We start from the raw sequence: 17,892 nt of genomic DNA on the forward strand, positions 1-17,892 counted from the left end.
TAATGCCCTAATCTAATCCCCTCAAATTCTCATCCCCTACCCCCTTTAAAAAGTTTGGATCCCCTTCCCCTTCTGGTCATTCAGACTCTGTACATCATACTAAAAACCAAAAGAATTCAAAATAAAATGGAGGAGGGAGAGATACAATTTTTTTTAGGGGTAATAGTTTTATTAAATAGACCTGGAATCGCGTTTAATTATTATTTTATATCTCATTAAACTCATTATACTCTGGTCAGAATTCAGCACAAACCCACATTTGGGTAAGGTAATATTTTCTTTTTTTATTTTCAAATTACATTTAATCTTTAACATCTAGAAATGAGTGAAATATCTGTCAAACTTAAGGAAGTATTATTCCGATTCCATTCCGCTGTAAAAAGTTCCAAAATTGTATATTAATGTTTTTTAAAACAAGTTTTCATAATGTTCTTTTAAATAGTTGCATGGACCTATACCTAAAATGATTGCAGCAAGCAAAACAAAACCTGTTGAGGATATAATTGAGGCATATAAATGTGGCCAGAGAGATTTCGGGGAGAACTATGTATTTACAATTTAAAATCAATAATTATATTATATAAAGATTAAAGAACTTTTGGAAAAAGCATTCAATCAAACAGTAAATATAATATTTATAATTCTTATTTTCTATATATTAGATATTGAATGACTGCAAAGAAATTAAATGGCATTTTATAGGCCATCTTCAGAAAAATAAAGTCAACAAATTAATTAGTAAATTATTGAATAAAATTTAACATAATAATAATTAGGTGTCCCAAATTTATATATGATACAAACAATTCATTCACAAGCTTTAGCAAGTCAAGTCAATAATGCTCTCTCAAAGCTTAGTACAAAAATGTCAGGGGATAATAAATTAAAGATTTTAATTCAAGTTAATACAAGTGGTGAACAAGGTATTGTATAACAAATTACCTTAAAATTTAAAAGAACATTTTTTATTATATTTATTTGGTAGAAAAGAATGGGCTAGATCCAGACAAAGTATCTCCATTAGTTAAGTTTATCATGGCGGAATGTTTAAATTTACAATTTAAAGGTCTAATGACAATTGGTATGCTAGATGCAAGCCAGCATGGACATACTATCGATAATCCAAATCCTGATTTTCTGGTATATATTTTTATTTTATAAAATATTTGCTATTCTTCCTCACCAGCACCATTATTAAAACTTTTTATTTGGAATGAGGGATAGTGGATCACATTTAAAAAAAAATATTATATAAGGTTCATCACATATAAAAGGGGATTCATGAATAAATAGTTTAGGATGCGAATAGGTAATTTTTTGAAATAATATATTGTAATAAAATATAAATAATTTTTACTGCCTTAACTGATGAAGTTTGAAAGGTTCAATATGTGGGATAAAATAGGATCATATTGTTGTAAAAGTAAATGAAAGAAATTGTTGCTAGAGGGCATTGGAGGTTCAATGGGTATGTTTTTAGCTCACAACCCTGCCCACACAATGTTTAAGAAAAAAAATATACCTGCCTGTCCATTAGTCTAAAATATTTTACCCAACCTGCCCATTATTTATAAATACTTTTTTAACTCATGTCCACTCATATAAAATTTAAATATGCTCATTCTTTCATTATTTTTAAACATCTAATTAAAAAAAACGATTCAGTTTTAGTGTGCTAACACCCCTACAAAAATGTTTTGTAAATCTAGGAAATTATGGCAAGAATAGAAAAAATATTCAATTTAAATTATGGATAGGGAATTTATTATCAAATAAAATATAAAATTAATATTTTTTGATATTATTTGTAATTATAATGCAAAAATTGATTCAACATTTTCTGGATTCAAACACGTTCTTATTTGTTATGAAAACCTTACAGAAATAATATATTAGCTTTCAGAAGAAGAGCAAGTTGCTGGAATTGTCAATATTTTCATAAATCCTTATAGATTTGGTAAATTTTTTGCCCTTTTTCCTTTGGTAGATTTTTTTTCTTGTCGTTTCCATTAAAGTAGGATAGCAATTTGAAGTATATCCTCTTCCTCAAGTGAGATCTTTAAATAAAAAGTGAAACAGATCACGTTTTATGCGTCATTCTTTTTATATAATTTAAATTCAAATTTTCTAAATTATATATATATCCTTAAATATATTCATTCTGATATATATTTTTATATTGCCACGTTTCAATATCTATAATTTTTATTTTTTCATAATTTTTAATGATCCAAATTTTTATAATTATTTTAAAAATATTAATAAATGATGTTGTTGATACATCTTAAGGATTTTTCGCTCGCTTTATGGTGAATCTGAAAATGAATATGAATTAAAAACGAATCTATCCTTCCGACCGATATCTCTAATAATTTTATAAACCAAATTTTTTATCGTTATTCTTACATTCAATACAAATTGGCACGCCGAATAAAATAAATATCCGCCCATTAACTGTTAGCGAAATCAGACGTTATTTAACTTTGATGTGGTATTTGGACTGAAAAGATAGTAAGTTACAGAGATTATCAGCGCTCTAAGCTTGAGACGTGTAATCGTGCAATTGTGTTTAAATAAAAATTAGAAAATTGTCTAGAGAATTTCCATAAGGTAACAATAGTAAAAAAATTGGAACCACTTTGATACAGCGTCCCATTTTGAATTTTTTTTTTTATATATTGCACTTTATAAACTGAATAAAATTTCATTAAATTGGTTAAATTCCTATCAACCTTTTGCGTATTTTATATAGGCGGATAGATTAGTTATATACTTTTATAGTTTTAAAAAGTTTCAAAATCAATATTATTATTTTTTCTTTCAATTGATTGGTTATAGTTAAATCGGTTTTTGATACAAAATATAAATCAACTTTTTTTTCAAGATTTTGCAGTAATGTTTCATAGTTATCCATAACATAGGCTAAACCGATTTTATAGAAGGGGTCCAAACCCGCCAGGTTCCATATTACCCCGGATTCAATGGGTTGGTTTTAACAGTGCCTGTTTGGTTTGGAGTCTCAATATGTCCAACCAAACAATTTTCCGAACCCCCGGATCCCAATCTTGATTTTTAAATACAAAAGCTATCTAATATTTATTTAAAAACGTTTACATTTTTCCTTTTAAAGTAGCTTATTTTAACTACCTTCTGATATAAAAGTCGCTTTGATACATTTACCGCATCGCTAACTCGATAAGGGCACGTATCACGTTACGATATTTCCGAATCGTGATTATAAGACATCTCCAAATATATTTATTACTATTTTAAAATATTGAATAAATTACTCATTCTATGTGAGTTACAATTTCTCTCTCATTCATAATTTAATTATATTTTTAACAAAATGCCTTATCAATTACCAGAGACTGGCAGTACCCGGTTCGGCCGTATTTTAATTTTTTTAAATGTACCCGGACCGGATCTGAAATTATAAAATCCGGGTCGGGTCGGGCCATGCAAATAGTACCTGTGCCTGTCTTTGACAATTATATATATTTTTTCCGAAAAAAAAAAATTATATTAGACTCTGATCAAATGTAGGGAAGATGTCAGTCGTGAATGCGGTCTAAAAATAGAAGATATGGAACTGAGTATGGGAATGTCTCAGGATTTTGAACACGCAGTATGTAGCAATTAACTTTATTTATAAGTGATACGTAAACGGGATGGAAAAAAAATGAAAGAAATCCTTTATATTTTAAGGTTAGGTCTACGTCATCTCTTCCCCCTCCCCTTCCCTCCTTTTCTGAATCTCTTTACCTCGGAGAGCGTTAGGAAATGACGCCTAAAATTTTTAAGAGAATACGATTAAACGGGGTTAGGATTGATATTCTTTAAAAAATTAATCTAAAAAAAAAGAAAAGAAGAGCGGGAGAATAGTTTTGTTAAACGGCGCGATTTTTTTGTTTAAAAAAAATGGTTAACCCTACATTACGGCCATGAATATTACGTAAGCTTGGAGATATTTTTTTTCTCCATAGATGGCAGGAAAGTTTGGACATCTGGTTAACGAAATCTCGAGGCTCGCGTAATCATTATTTTGGTCCAAAAATCTTAATATAAAAATCGGCTAAATGGAGTCGTTTTTAACAACACTAGGAAGAGGGGACAACTTTTACATTTCTAAGATTAGTTGACAAGTTCATGGCAAAATTGTCCGAAATTCATATTTTTGGGTAACACTCCTGTATAGAATAGAATACATTTTCGGGGCAAATCAGATTTTTTCAGAGATTTCGATTTTTAATGAATTCCATATATCTCAATACGACATATATTTTTTATTTAAATAAAATGTTTGTCGAAAAAATTTTATTTTTCAATATATAAACGGATTCTATTCATATTCATTACTATTTTTATAAACGAAATTTAAATTTAACAAAACCGGAAGCGTCGTATTACTTAAAATCGAAATTTTCTTTATTGAAATTGCGAAACGGCTTATTAAAAAAAATTTTAAACAATTTATTACTTATCGAAAAATTGTTTTTTTTTAAAAAAATATATTTCTCAATATTATAGGCCGGAAAGAATTTACTAACAAGATTTATTTTAAACTTTAATTTAAAATGAATTTAAAAAAATAAATAAATTAGCACCCATTTTATGAAAACTAACACTTTTTTATTTACCATTTCATTTTTTTTTTAAATTCAATTATTCGCGTTTTATTACCGGTGGGAGGGGGATGCGGCAGGGAGACCTCTCAGGTCTAGTCTTATCTTTGCTTAGGAGATATACATGGTTTAATTTACGATTTTCAGAGTTGTTAAAGTATCTAGATGTAAAAAATGTGGTATCTGTATCTGGATAACTTTTTAAATGTATCTTTATCTAAAACCATTTAAAAAGTATCTTTTAACAGCTCTGCTGATTTTAAAACACAAAATCCGATTTATCTTTCTTGGTATTTAGATCACGGGAATCGTCTCTGAGGATATATCAGCTATCCCCGCGTATCCCCAAAATAATTTTAAAACGTTATCTATTCCTTTATTCACCCTCCTATTTCCCTCCTCTCATCTCTCACTCATTCTAAGGCTCATAGATGATTTCACTCACTTAGGCTCTCCTATAAGAGGAACGAACACCTGTAGACACTTAAAGTGAATTCACTCAAGAGCGATAATATAGGCGCTTCGTGTTTAAGCTTTTTTTCTTTGAAATATTTTTTTTAAAAACATATTTAAAATTTCTATATGCCATGAGATTCTCGACTGAGGATATACCTTGGCCTCTTATGAACATTATTAAAACTTACCGGAATCGCTTTTTAACTTGAAGTTCTCAAACAGCCACTTTGCCATGTCCGGCCAGATTGACACCCACTTTTACCTTTGTGCCTATCTATATCGGCCTTTATTTCATCGAATCATTCCTCCCAAGAAATTCCACTATCTCTCCAATTGCTCATCCCAGAAGACGAACTAACTTTAGCCCTCGACACCTGAGACAAAAACTGTCCAACATCTCATCTCACCTCCCACACCCAAGAAGAGACTTGGATTCTCCAATTGTTACCCGCTCCGTTGATTATCTCCGAACCGTTACCGCGATGTCCACAACTCAATTATCGTATGGAAGCAAATACTCAGATCTAGTGTTGTTAAATGACTCGATATAGATGTATAAAACTTTGCGCTTATTGAACAAAATTTTCAAGCTTGCCTAATTTTTTGTTTCTGGGTAAAATATTTGTCAAATATCTTAACATCACCACCTACCCAGTTCCAATCATGGGTTGTTCCTCTCGTCAAAACAATTGAGATTCTCTATCGCGCTATTTAGGCTCTAACACTGTAACATCATCTAAAGGTGTCGATAGTAGTAAATTACACCTGGAAGCCAACCCCTCCACAAAGCTATCAACAACATACCACAAACATTCAAAAAGATTGACATACCATCCACCCTTCTGGCTCTCGTCAATAATAGTTTCGAAGGATTGGTATTATTTTGATACCTTTGGTCTAAAGGTTTATTGACTTGGTCACTCTGCCCTGGTCCCACGCTGAAACCTTAAAAATTTAAGATACAATTTTCATGTTTAGTTATCAAAACCTTTGGGAATTTTTTTTTTGAGAAATAGCTTTCCAATCTCTTATTAACACAAATAAACGATTAACACAAATGAACGGCTTGCTCTTCGTGTTTTAAAAAAAAATGTAGATTTTTTTCAATTTAAAATTTTCAAAATTTCACTGTACAGAAACGTTTAACTTAACAGTATATTTTTTTTTACCCCTTTTTTTTTGAATATATTGGTTTTATTTTTCTTTAAAACAATAAATATAAAAAAAATATAATTGATTAAATAATAATGAATTTCCACTTTTTTTTTAGTTTATATAAGATTATTTTTTTTTATAAATATTAAATTATTATTTATTTATTTTTTTACATAATAAATATTAAAAATATTTATATAATGACGTTCAAGATGACTGCGCGAAACAAAAAAAATATTAAAAATAAAATTTCAAACAAAAAAAATATTTCATGACTCATACAAAAAAATAATAAAACTATTTATAACACGCCCCCATTAAATGAAAACCCTTGAACATACAAAAAAAAATTAAAATTGTTGTTTAACAAAGATAAACAAGGGGGTTTTGTACATAAAATCAAAATGTAATTATTTATTATTCTCTACATATGTTAACATAAATAAAAAAAAAATATATGATGTAAAATATTTTAAAAGTTTTACTACATATATTAATATCGTATTTTAATTATTCCCGAAAATCTATTAAGGAAAATGATATTTAAAAAAAAATTGTTTTATTATTACAAAATTTGTAAAATTTATTCTGGTCCCATTACATCCTCCAACAATTCCTGAATCTCAGAGGCCGACAAATCAACCATCGGCCACTCTTCAGCGTAATAGGCCCTGGGACTCGCCTCCGGCGTTTCTTCTCGAAACGGCTCAATAATCCCCACCGGTCGCCCCATCGCAGTTATGGATTGATCTTGTTGCGGCATTGCCCCTATCGTCAAAGGCGGCAAAATGGTCCTAACTGGGCGTGCGTCGCTCCTTCCCGGGCTTCGGCTTCTGTGGCTCGTCGTTTCCCTATTATCATTTAAGTCTTGCCTACGATTTGGCCCACGGGGGCACCGCATTCGCAAATGACTAGGCGAACCACACAAGTAACAAGAACGTCTCCTCCTCGAGCGCATGCTGAGGTGCCGGGGCTCCGGTAATTCGGAGTGATCTAAATTGTTCGTTATTATTCCGGACACTCCCCTTTGGACCGGGGGCGATCTACTGTTTCGGCGTATTGGAGGCGAATGGTCTATTATGTTTCGGTAAATCGAAGGCGAGATTGGTCGCCCATCTTCATTAACATGTCCTCGGTAAATACTTATTCTAACGGTTAAATTCTCCCAATATATGCACCGATGCCTCCCCGACATTTAATGTGATGTAATTCCGGAATTGCGGAGGTATTACTAGCTCGGGTTAATTATCATTATCGTTTTTTTTTAAATTTGATTTAATCTCGGAACTGCGGAGGTATTATCATCTTGGGTTAATTATCATTATTAGTATTATTATTTTCTATGTGCTTTAACTCGAGAATTGCTAAGATATCTATCCCTCTCTCCTCGCCGCATCATGGCTAGATCTCAATCTTTCAGACTCTACTCTCTTCCGTATCTGTTCTACGTGTCTAACTCCTTCCTTTCCGTCCACGAATTTTACTCTCACCATTTTATGCCCCATGTTCTGTATAATTATTCCTGACTCCCATTTTCGGGTACCTCCAAAAATTCTCGCCCATACGGTCTGACCATTCACAAATTCACACTGATTATCCATTGAATTTTCCTCCTGCGCCGGTTTGGGTCTTTTGAAATCCAACTGAATACGAGTTCTACGGCCCAAAAACTTTTCTGCTGGGGACAATTCCTCTCCCTTTCGACTATTGTTATAATACGCAATCGCTATCCAAATCTCTCCACCCCCATATTTCGACTTCCTCAACCAACTCTTTACCACCGCCACCATCCTTTCCGCCTGCCCATTTGAGCTTGGGTGGTAAGGAGGCGCCAAAATGTGTCTCGCCCCAGTTTCAGTACAAAAAACTTTAAAATGTTTACTTATAAAAGCGGGTCCTCCATCCGACACGACTATTTCCGCTACCCCAAACTTTGCCCAAAGATCTTTTAACGTCTTAATTACTACTTGCGTTGTTAACCCCTTTACTTCTTGATACTCTACCCATTTTGAGTAAGCGTCCACTACGAGGAGATATATTTTATTTTCGAAGTCGAAAAAGTCTAAGTGTACTCTTTCCCATGGTTGAGTAGCCCTAGGCCAAATACTTTTCTTGTCCTTTCGAGGCATACTTGCCCATGAATTACACATTTCACAACTTCTCACCATATTCTCGATTTCTTTATTCATGCCAGGCCACCATACGTATTCCCGCCCCCATTGTTTCATTCGTTCCATACCCTGATGTCCAGCATGGATCATTGCCTTTACTGCCTCCCGCAATCTGGACGGCACCACTCCCCGACTTCCTCGTACCACACACTCGTCCACTATCGTTAGCTCTTTCTCCACTTGCTTGAACTTTTTGTCCCCATCTCGCCATTGCTTCCGACCCAATATGCACGCTTTGATTCTCGTCAACTCGCGATCTTTTAAAGTAGCATTTTTGAGTTGTTCCCATACAACTGGTCCTCCTTTAGATATTCCGACTATCGCTCTAATCAACCCGTGCTCATCCTCTTCATCCATATCTTTCGACCTACTCGTTTCGCAATCCTCTCCCGCTCCACATCTAGAAAGAATATCCGGTAAGTAATTTTCTCTTCCTCGTCGGTATTTCACTTGCACGTCGAAACTGCCTACCAGCAATAGCCATCGCTGCAACCTAGGCGACAACATGAGCTCCTTGTTGTCCTTCCTGAAAAGATGAACCAAGGGCTTGTGATCCGTATATATGACAAATCGACGTCCGATCAAGTATTCCCGACATTTAGTCAATCCAAATATAACCGCTAGCGCTTCTTGCTCGATCACTGAATATCTTGTCTCGGCCTCTCTAAAGATTCTTGAGAAAAATAAAATAGGTCTCTCCAATTCGTCTATACAATGTAATAGCGCTCCACCCACACCCCTATTCGAAGCATCAACGGCCAATATCACTGGCACATCGTTATCAAAACACACTAGTACTGGTTCCCTTCCAATCCTCAATTTCAACTCCTCAAAAGCCTCCTCCTGTTCAATCTTCCATTCAAATCTTTCTCCTTTCTTTAACAATTTATACAACGGCGCCGCTATCTGCGCGAAGCCTTCCACAAAACGGTGATAATAATTCACCATTCTCAAGAAAGCTTGTACTTCCACTTTATTATTAGGCTTCAACATGCTTGTTATATTTGCCATATTTTTGTCTAAAGGTCTGACCTCTTTCCCATTGATTTTATGCCCCAAATATACGATTTCTGATACTCCAAACACACTTTTTTCAACGCTTGCCCGCAATCCTTTATCCTTGATCCTTTTGAACACCTCCTCCAATCTTCGTTCGTGTTGCTCGGGAGTCTTTCCCATCACTAATACGTCATCCATGTAGTAAAATACTCCCTCTAGTCCTTGAAAAACTGCCGCCATCGTTCGTTGAAAAATTGGAGCCGACACGCTAAGTCCAAACGGCAATCTACAGAAGGCATACAATCCCTTCGGAGTCGTGATCGTTAATAGCTTTTGTACCTCGGGTTTCACCTTCAATTGTAAGTAAGCGTTCGAAAAGTCCACCTTTGAAAAATATATGCTACCCTTTAAATTAGCTAATATTTCTTCAATCCGAGGTAACGGATATTTTATCTCCACAACCCACGGGTTTAGCGTGACCCGAAAATCAGCGCATAAACGAAGCTTTCCATTGGCCTTCTTCACGGGTACTAACGGTGTTGCCCATTCGCTATATTCCACTGGACAAACAATGCCCTTCTGCACCCACTGCTCCAATTCCTTGTCTACTTCATTTCGCCATTCGAACGGTATCCGACGTAATGCACAAAACTTGGGCACATATCCCTCCTTTAATTTGATATCCACTTCATAATCTCGGAGACAACCCAACTTCTCATCAAAAACCTCCTTGTAATTTTTCATCAAGTTTCTCACTCCCTCTTGTACTTTGATCATACCAAATTCTATCTCTCTATCCCGCAATTCCCTCTCTTCCCGTCGTCTCGTTTCCTTTCCATCCATTTCCATTTGTTGGCTATGTGTTCCCTTAGTACTTCCTTGTTCCAAATCATCATCTTCTCTAGTCTCTTCTTCTGGCAACATTATTTTCCCATCTGCCAATTTCTCCAGCTCCGCTTCAAACTTTCCTTGATCATGAATTTCTTTCTGTTCTTCAGTATCATTTCTTTCTTCCTTTCTCCCAAAGTCGCGACAACTCCTAAAATTCTCCCCAATACCTCCCCTAAAATTCTCCCCAATACCTCCCCTATAGTTTCCCCCAAAACCTCCCCTATAATTCCCCCCAATACCTCCCCTATAATTTCCCCCGATACCTCCCCTATAGTTCCCCCCGATACCTCCCCTATAATTCTCCCCAATACCTCCCCTAAAATTCCCCCCAATATCTCCCCTATAGTTCCCCCCAAAACCTCCCCTATAGTTCCCCCCAATACCTCCCCTATAGTTCCCCCCAAAACCTCCCCTATAGTTCCCCCCAAAACCTCCCCTACAGTTCCCCCCAAAACCTCCCCTACAGTCTCTAACAACCCTATTATCCTCTCTTCTCCTTTCCCCTTCCAAAAAGGTTTCAATTCCTGGCAATCTCTCTCCATACCACAAATTCATATCTCTATTTTCTTCATATCTTGCAACAGGTAAAAATACACCACACCATGCGAATACCCCCAAAAACCACAATCTGGACCAATTCGGGTGATCCAATCCCATCCCACTACTGACTCTACTTTTCGATCTACTATCCATAAGTCCAAAATCTCCACTCTATTCTCTAATACCACCTTTAACTCCACCCTTCCCATCACTGCGACTTCTGATCCATCCAACTGACGGATCTTGATGTCCTCCCGTTTAATTATCCCTTCCGACCAAATACTCTGATATTTCTCATATCCCATCACGGATATGGCTGCCCCAGTATCAAATAACATGGATACCATATTTCCATTCAAATTTATCCAAACTCTAGGGCAAGGATCATGTATCCTTTCCTCTTGTATCATATATATGCCCTTTGATACCCAATCTTTCTCACTATAATCTAATCTTTCCATCTCCTTCGCCCAAAGCCCCCGACCTTTGCGGCATGCTCTTTGCCATCATATAGTCACAAATACTCGCAATCTCTCGCCCCATGTCCTTCCTTCCGGCAACGGAAACAGATTCTATTCTGCTCTTTATTCACAGCCAAAAATGGTATTCCTACCTCTTTATTTTTTTCACTTTCTATAATTCTAACATTTGGAGCACTTTGCCCCATGTCCCTCTGCGGAAAACCGCCTCTAGTTTTGAAATTACCCACATTGCATTCCTCCCTATTATGACCAAATCGACCACAACCTGCACATCGTAGCTTATCACGTCTTCCTGAACAAAACGTGGCTATATGTCCATATTTTCCACATTCAAAACATTTCGTTTCTTGGCAATCTCTGACCATATGTCCCTGTCTTCCGCAATTATAACAATTCATTCTCCCCCTTACTCTTGAATCAAAGTTGGGTCTCATTTCTCCTCTCCTTCCCTGTGAACTTTCTCTAGGTCCCCTATATGTCCCCAATCTCTGATTAGTATATGAATCTCTCCTTTCAGGCCTATAGGTTAATTTATCTAATTCGCTATCCGTCCACCCATTAATTAACTCCTGCACTGGGAACCATGTTACCTTTCCCATAACATCCTCTTCCCCATTATGTCCTTCTATAGTCAATGTCTGCCCCTTTATTTTCACACTTCGACTTCTTCTCAACTTTCTTCCCCATATTAAGCTACACATCCATATTACTAATATAACCAATGCCCCAAAAATATTATACTGTATTTCCCAGTATTTTACAAATTTTAAACTTTTCATTTCGACCTTATAAAAAATTTATAATTAATTTCAAAATAAAAATTTTTGTTATTTGTAATGTTAATAGATATGATATTATTAATAGTGTAAACAACCCAATAATACACATGTACATCTACAGTTAATAAGTCTAAAGATACGACAAAAATTTGGGCAAATTTTGTGTAACAGATTTACAACTCGTAAAATTCGGACAGCACTTCCGTACGATAAGACTCTTTTTTTTTATTTTGAGAGAGCAGAGAAAAGAAAAAATAAATAAATGGACAGCTGATGTCGATGATGAAGACGATGTACACTTCACTTCAAGACTCAAATACCACTATATGATATTTTTCACTCGAAGACTCAAATACCACTATATGATATTTTACCGTAGATGTAGATGAAGATGATGTACAATTCACTTCAAGACTCAAATACCACTATATGATATTTTACCGTAGATGTAGATGAAGACGATGTACAATTCACTTCCAAGACTCAAATACCACTATATGATATTTTCCACTCGAAGACTCAAATACCACTATATGATATTTTACCGTAGATGTAGATGAAGACGATGTACACTTCACTTCAAGACTCAAATACCACTATATGATATTTTCCACTCGAAGACTCAAATACCACTATATGATATTTTACCGTAGATGTAGATGAAGACGATGTACACTTCACTTCAAGACTCAAATACCACTATATGATATTTTCCACTCGAAGACTCAAATACCACTATATGATATTTTACCGTAGATGTAGATGTAGATGAAGACGATGTACACTTCACTTCAAGACTCAAATACTACTATATGATATTTTCCACTCGAAGACTCAAATACCACTATATGATATTTTACCGTAGATGTAGATGAAGACGATGTACAATTCACTTCAAGACTCAAATACCACTATATGATATTTTCCACTCGAAGACTCAAATACCACTATATGATATTTTACCGTAGATGTAGATGAAGACGATGTACACTTCACTTCAAGACTCAAATACCACTATATGATATTTTCCACTCGAAGACTCAAATACCACTATATGATATTACGACAACCGCACTAACCAGGTTGCTTTGTATAAACACGGCACCAATTTCAAAATTTCACTGTACAGAAACGTTTAACTTAACAGTATATATTTTTTTTACCCCCTTTTTTTTTTTGAATATATTGGTTTTATTTTTCTTTAAAACAATAAATATAAAAAAAATATAATTGATTAAATAATAATGAATTTCCACTTTTTTTTTAGTTTATATAAGATTATTTTTTTTTATAAATATTAAATTATTATTTATTTTTTTTTTACATAATAAATATTAAAAATATTTATATAATGACGTTCAAGATGACTGCGCGAAACAAAAAAAAAAAATATTAAAAATAAAATTTCAAACAAAAAAAATATTTCATGACTCATACAAAAAAATAATAAAACTATTTATAACAAAAATAATATAGGCTTTAAACTAAAGTTAATCGGAATCTTCCCGAATTCGCTAAATGTAAGGTATCCGAGAACTTCCTTTAACTGGAACTAGAATAGAAACCTCTTCGAAAATTAAAAGGATCGGAAAAATGCTGGTAAGCCATTCGAGATGAGACGATTTTTAAAAAACGGCTAGTGGACATCTATCTATTAGCGAAATTTCAAGGATTAGGACATATTTTTTCTGGCTAAAATATTTGAGGAGTAAGCCGTTTTTTTAAAAAATCGACTCAAATCGAACTGTTGGACAACACTACTAATAATAATTTATATAGGAGCCTAACAAAAAAAACGATTACTTTGAATAATCTGAAGATTTTCTTTCGCGCAGAGAATGCTATTTTCGAATTTTTGATCAAATTTTGCTCATAATTTCAATTTTTTTCTTCTTTTAATATAATTTGATAATTTTTATCTGTGTAAAAAGTATTTAATGATAAAATCATGAAAAATGATCTTTTTCTAACCTTTTAAAAAGGCTAAAAATTAAAAAAATATTTTTTTAAATATATGAACAAATGTTAAAATCAGATTTATATGACATCGCTACAGCGTCTACAACCGGGGAACCTGAACCGTATCATTTTTCTATAATTTTTAGATATAACCCGAAACCCTTAGTTTGATAGAAATTCTTACAACCTCCCCCCCCCCCCCTTATTGTATATTTAATAATTGCACTCGTTTCGCTGTATCATCGTATATCAAAATATAATAATTAATAAAAGTTATAAAATTAATATATTTTTTTTATATAAAAATTGAGGTATTTCGGCAAATAACAAAACTATTTAAGTCTCTTAATCTCGTTTTTCAAAAATAGATGATTTTATTTTCTTTCAATTCAACTAGAGCCCACCCCCATTCTTAAAGAATCATGATAAAAGATACTAAGATTCTGAAACAAGACAAAACGATGTTGAGGTTTATTTTTTATTGATTATATTTTTTGTTAAACAGATTGAAATGGGAGCAACCTATGTCAGAATCGGCACGATCATCTTTGGAGAAAGGAATTATTCACTCATGGTAAACGAATCATAATTAACAAAATAAAAATGTAAACGTCTCTCATATTTTTATTATTATTTTTTTAAACGTTGTGATAATACAATTATTAGTCAATTATACATATATATATAAATAATATTTATATTGATATATAGAAAGAAATTTTTTACAATGTTTATTCTTTAACCCTCAACCTATTTTTTTTAAACCCCCACCTCACCGCAAGAGATATGGAAACATCGCTCTTACCCCCCTCTCCCTTTCATGTAAGAGGTAAAGACCGACACTGAGTAATTGTAAATTTTCTTTATAACCAAAAAAAATTTTTTTAACGAATTTTGTACCTATTTTATTTTGTAATATTTAGTTAAATGCACGAATTTTAATTAATACATAATTAAATCAATTTAAATAGCCCAATGATTAATAAAATATTGTACATATTATCATTCTTCTGTCTCTAAAAAGTCCCAGAAAAGTAGAAAAAAAAGAGACTTTTTAAAAGCTAGTGGTGTTGAACGGCTCGATTTGGACCGATTCTTAAAAACGGTTAACTCAATATTTTACCCAGAAAAAATATCGCGGATGCCTGGAGATTTTGCTCTCATAGACGGCACAAAGGTCTAGATATCTATTATCGAAATCATATTGAGATAGCCGATTTAAAAAATCGGCTCAAAACGAACTGTTTAACAACACTATTCAAAACCCTCCTTGAAAACCTATTCCTAACTTCGACTTGGATTTCATTATAGCCTTTCAGCGCCGCAGATTTCTAAATTATTTATTAGTTTGTTTTTTTTAAAGTAATTTTGAGAATTAATATCATTATCCAAAATCCCAATTTTTTTGTTCGTTTGTAAACAATATAAATTCATTCCGCCATTTTTTAAATTTGTATTTTTAATGACCTTTGAAAAAAAATAAATTGTGTAATTTTTTATATATTTTTTTTTCAAAAATTATAATAATTTTGTCTTGACCAATAAATAGAAAATGAAATTGCCATATTTATGAATTCAAGTTCATAGGAGTAGCCAGGATTTTGATGATGAGAGAGGGGTAGGGCACTATTAGTTGGGTTTTTTTCCTAATAAATTTTATTGGAGGTTTATAGGTCCACTTATTGTAGACCTTAGGATATATTAAACCGTTATAAAAAATATTTTGGGTTTTCACTTTTTTAAAAATTTTGAATTATAGACATTAATTTAAAAATTTAATTAACTTTTACTAATTATTAGTTAAAGATATATATATAAGTACAGGCAAATTTTAGAAAGGAGAATTCCAGGGAGGCGGAAATCGGCAAAAATTTTATCCGGGTTCGGTTCAAGGTAAAAAAATATTAAGTTCAGGGAAATTCTTTTGAACCCGGGTTTGGTTTCGTCAGCTCGGATTTAGGAATTTTTTGAATTAATAAAATAAATTCTATATTTAAATTATAATTATAAAACGAGACATAAATTTATAAGTATAAAGAATAAAAATATTATATTGCTTAATAGGGACAAAATATATTTAAAAATACAAGGTATAGTCATGTATAAATTTAAAATTTTTTATTTAAACGTATTATAGCATAATATATTCCAAGGGTAGTTTGCTCGTCCTCTGTCCATGCAGTAAAATCTTTCAACGTTAACATCTATTGAATATATTTATATGAAAATATGATAAATATTTTGAGTTTCAGGAATAGCAAATAAGATTTTGTATAAAATGTATAAATCAGAGTACTGCACCTTAGCAGACTCACAAAATTGTAAAATATTTTCCTTCTTATCCAATCTTTTAAAATAGCTTCAATAATTATCGTTGTAACACTTCTCTTTGCAATCGTTGGCCCTTTTTTAAGTATTTTCTCTTGCCTTTCTTTAAGTTGCATTAATTTCTCTAGATCATCATGTTCAATAACTTCATCCGAACTATTATCATCAGATAAAATGGGCGTGGATATGGGTCAGCGTCTACATGAGCGGGAGGGGTAGGAAAAGTTTGCATCCTATTTTTTGAGGGGGGTAGGCTGCTTTAATGTGGGTAAGATAAATTTTTGGGGAGTTATCTATTAAATTTTGAGATGAAATAGGACAAAATTTATTGCAGTAAAAATTAATACTTTTATCATAGAATTATTATTATAATACAATTCATCGACCAAATCTATATAGCAAACAATCATACACATTGTTTTCCAAATAAAACTTTCGTTTAGATATTTCAGCAAGTTCATAATGCCATAATAATTAATTCATTGTATTTATTATCTAAAAAATAAATTTTTTATATTCACAAAATATCGATAGTTGGTAGTAGAGATAGATTAATTTAAGTTATCCTTTATAAATTCTCTGAAAAGAGTATCAATAAATTAAAAAGAATAATATAAAAACACCTACGCCGAAGGCGGTGGGAATTTTTTAGGGGGGTTGGCAAAGGTTTTTGGAGGGGGCTTGCATCCAGTGAAAATCCTGTCATGTAGACGTTGATATGGGTTCAATCTTACTCGAAATTAACAAGATACCTAGTCGCACAAATCGATTCATCATCATTAAGATATATCTGTAATATTTAAGAATTTATACCGTTTAAATCGAAAATTTATATAATCTCAATAACATTAATGGTTAAGTTTTTCTGCTTGATAAAATTTTTTAATATATTGATTAACGCCTAATTACTGGATATCATTCACTACCACAAGAAATGATGTTTTAGTCTAATGATAGTCGAATTATATTCCAAAAATCAAGAATACCATTGTATCAATTTTGAAATTTGAAATATAATATTCATTTGACAGCAAGCAAACCAGTTTGCATTACAGAGTGAAAACGATACATATATTAGACCTATCATTTGTTTTGCATAAATATTACTTTGATCTAATTAGTGAATATAACTGTAACCAAATATTTAAGAATAATCTCATAAAATTTGATCAAATAGATAAAATATTATAAAAGGAGCAATATATTATTCGATTTAATCTGAGATGGCTCAATTTTTTTTTTATAAATTATTTTAAAAATACAAGAATATAACTCAAAATATGTTAAAAATTTATAAATAAAATATGTCTAAAATTCTGAAATAATAACATTTTTATTTAATAATAGCCGGACCAATCAAATAATATTTTTTAGAACTTTTTAAATGCTTTAAAATAAAACTTAAAAAAATTTCTATAAAATGAAGTTTTAAAAAAAAAAAAAAATGAAAGTTTATATAAAATTAAAATAAATAAAAAAAATAGATAATATATCTCCATAAATAAGT

The 17,892-nt window shown here is 32.5% G+C and overlaps 1 protein-coding gene across 3 annotated transcripts; it reads left to right on the forward strand.

Annotated features, from left to right (window-relative positions):
• Positions 1 to 274: 274 nt before the first annotated feature.
• Positions 275 to 15,590, forward strand: LOC135927534 (pyridoxal phosphate homeostasis protein-like). Of its 3 annotated transcripts, none has more exons than XM_065463573.1 (8): positions 275 to 393; positions 443 to 547; positions 587 to 622; positions 663 to 738; positions 777 to 923; positions 986 to 1,140; positions 3,530 to 3,628; positions 14,563 to 15,590. In XM_065463573.1, exons 1-8 carry the CDS (start codon positions 322 to 324, stop codon positions 14,644 to 14,646), a joined length of 774 nt encoding a protein of 257 aa, XP_065319645.1. In that variant the 5' UTR covers positions 275 to 321; the 3' UTR covers positions 14,647 to 15,590. The 3 variants fall into 3 exon arrangements, with proteins under 3 accessions (XP_065319645.1, XP_065319647.1, XP_065319646.1); XM_065463575.1 differs by lacking the exon at positions 14,563 to 15,590 and adding an exon at positions 5,218 to 5,242; XM_065463574.1 differs by lacking the exon at positions 587 to 622.
• The last annotated feature ends 2,302 nt before the right edge of the window (positions 15,591 to 17,892 follow it).

Source organism: Gordionus sp. m RMFG-2023, chromosome 3, assembly GCF_954871325.1.
Source record: "Gordionus sp. m RMFG-2023 chromosome 3, tfGorSpeb1-WG-v2, whole genome shotgun sequence".
Lineage (NCBI taxonomy): Eukaryota > Metazoa > Nematomorpha > Gordioida > Chordodea > Parachordodidae > Gordionus > Gordionus sp. m RMFG-2023.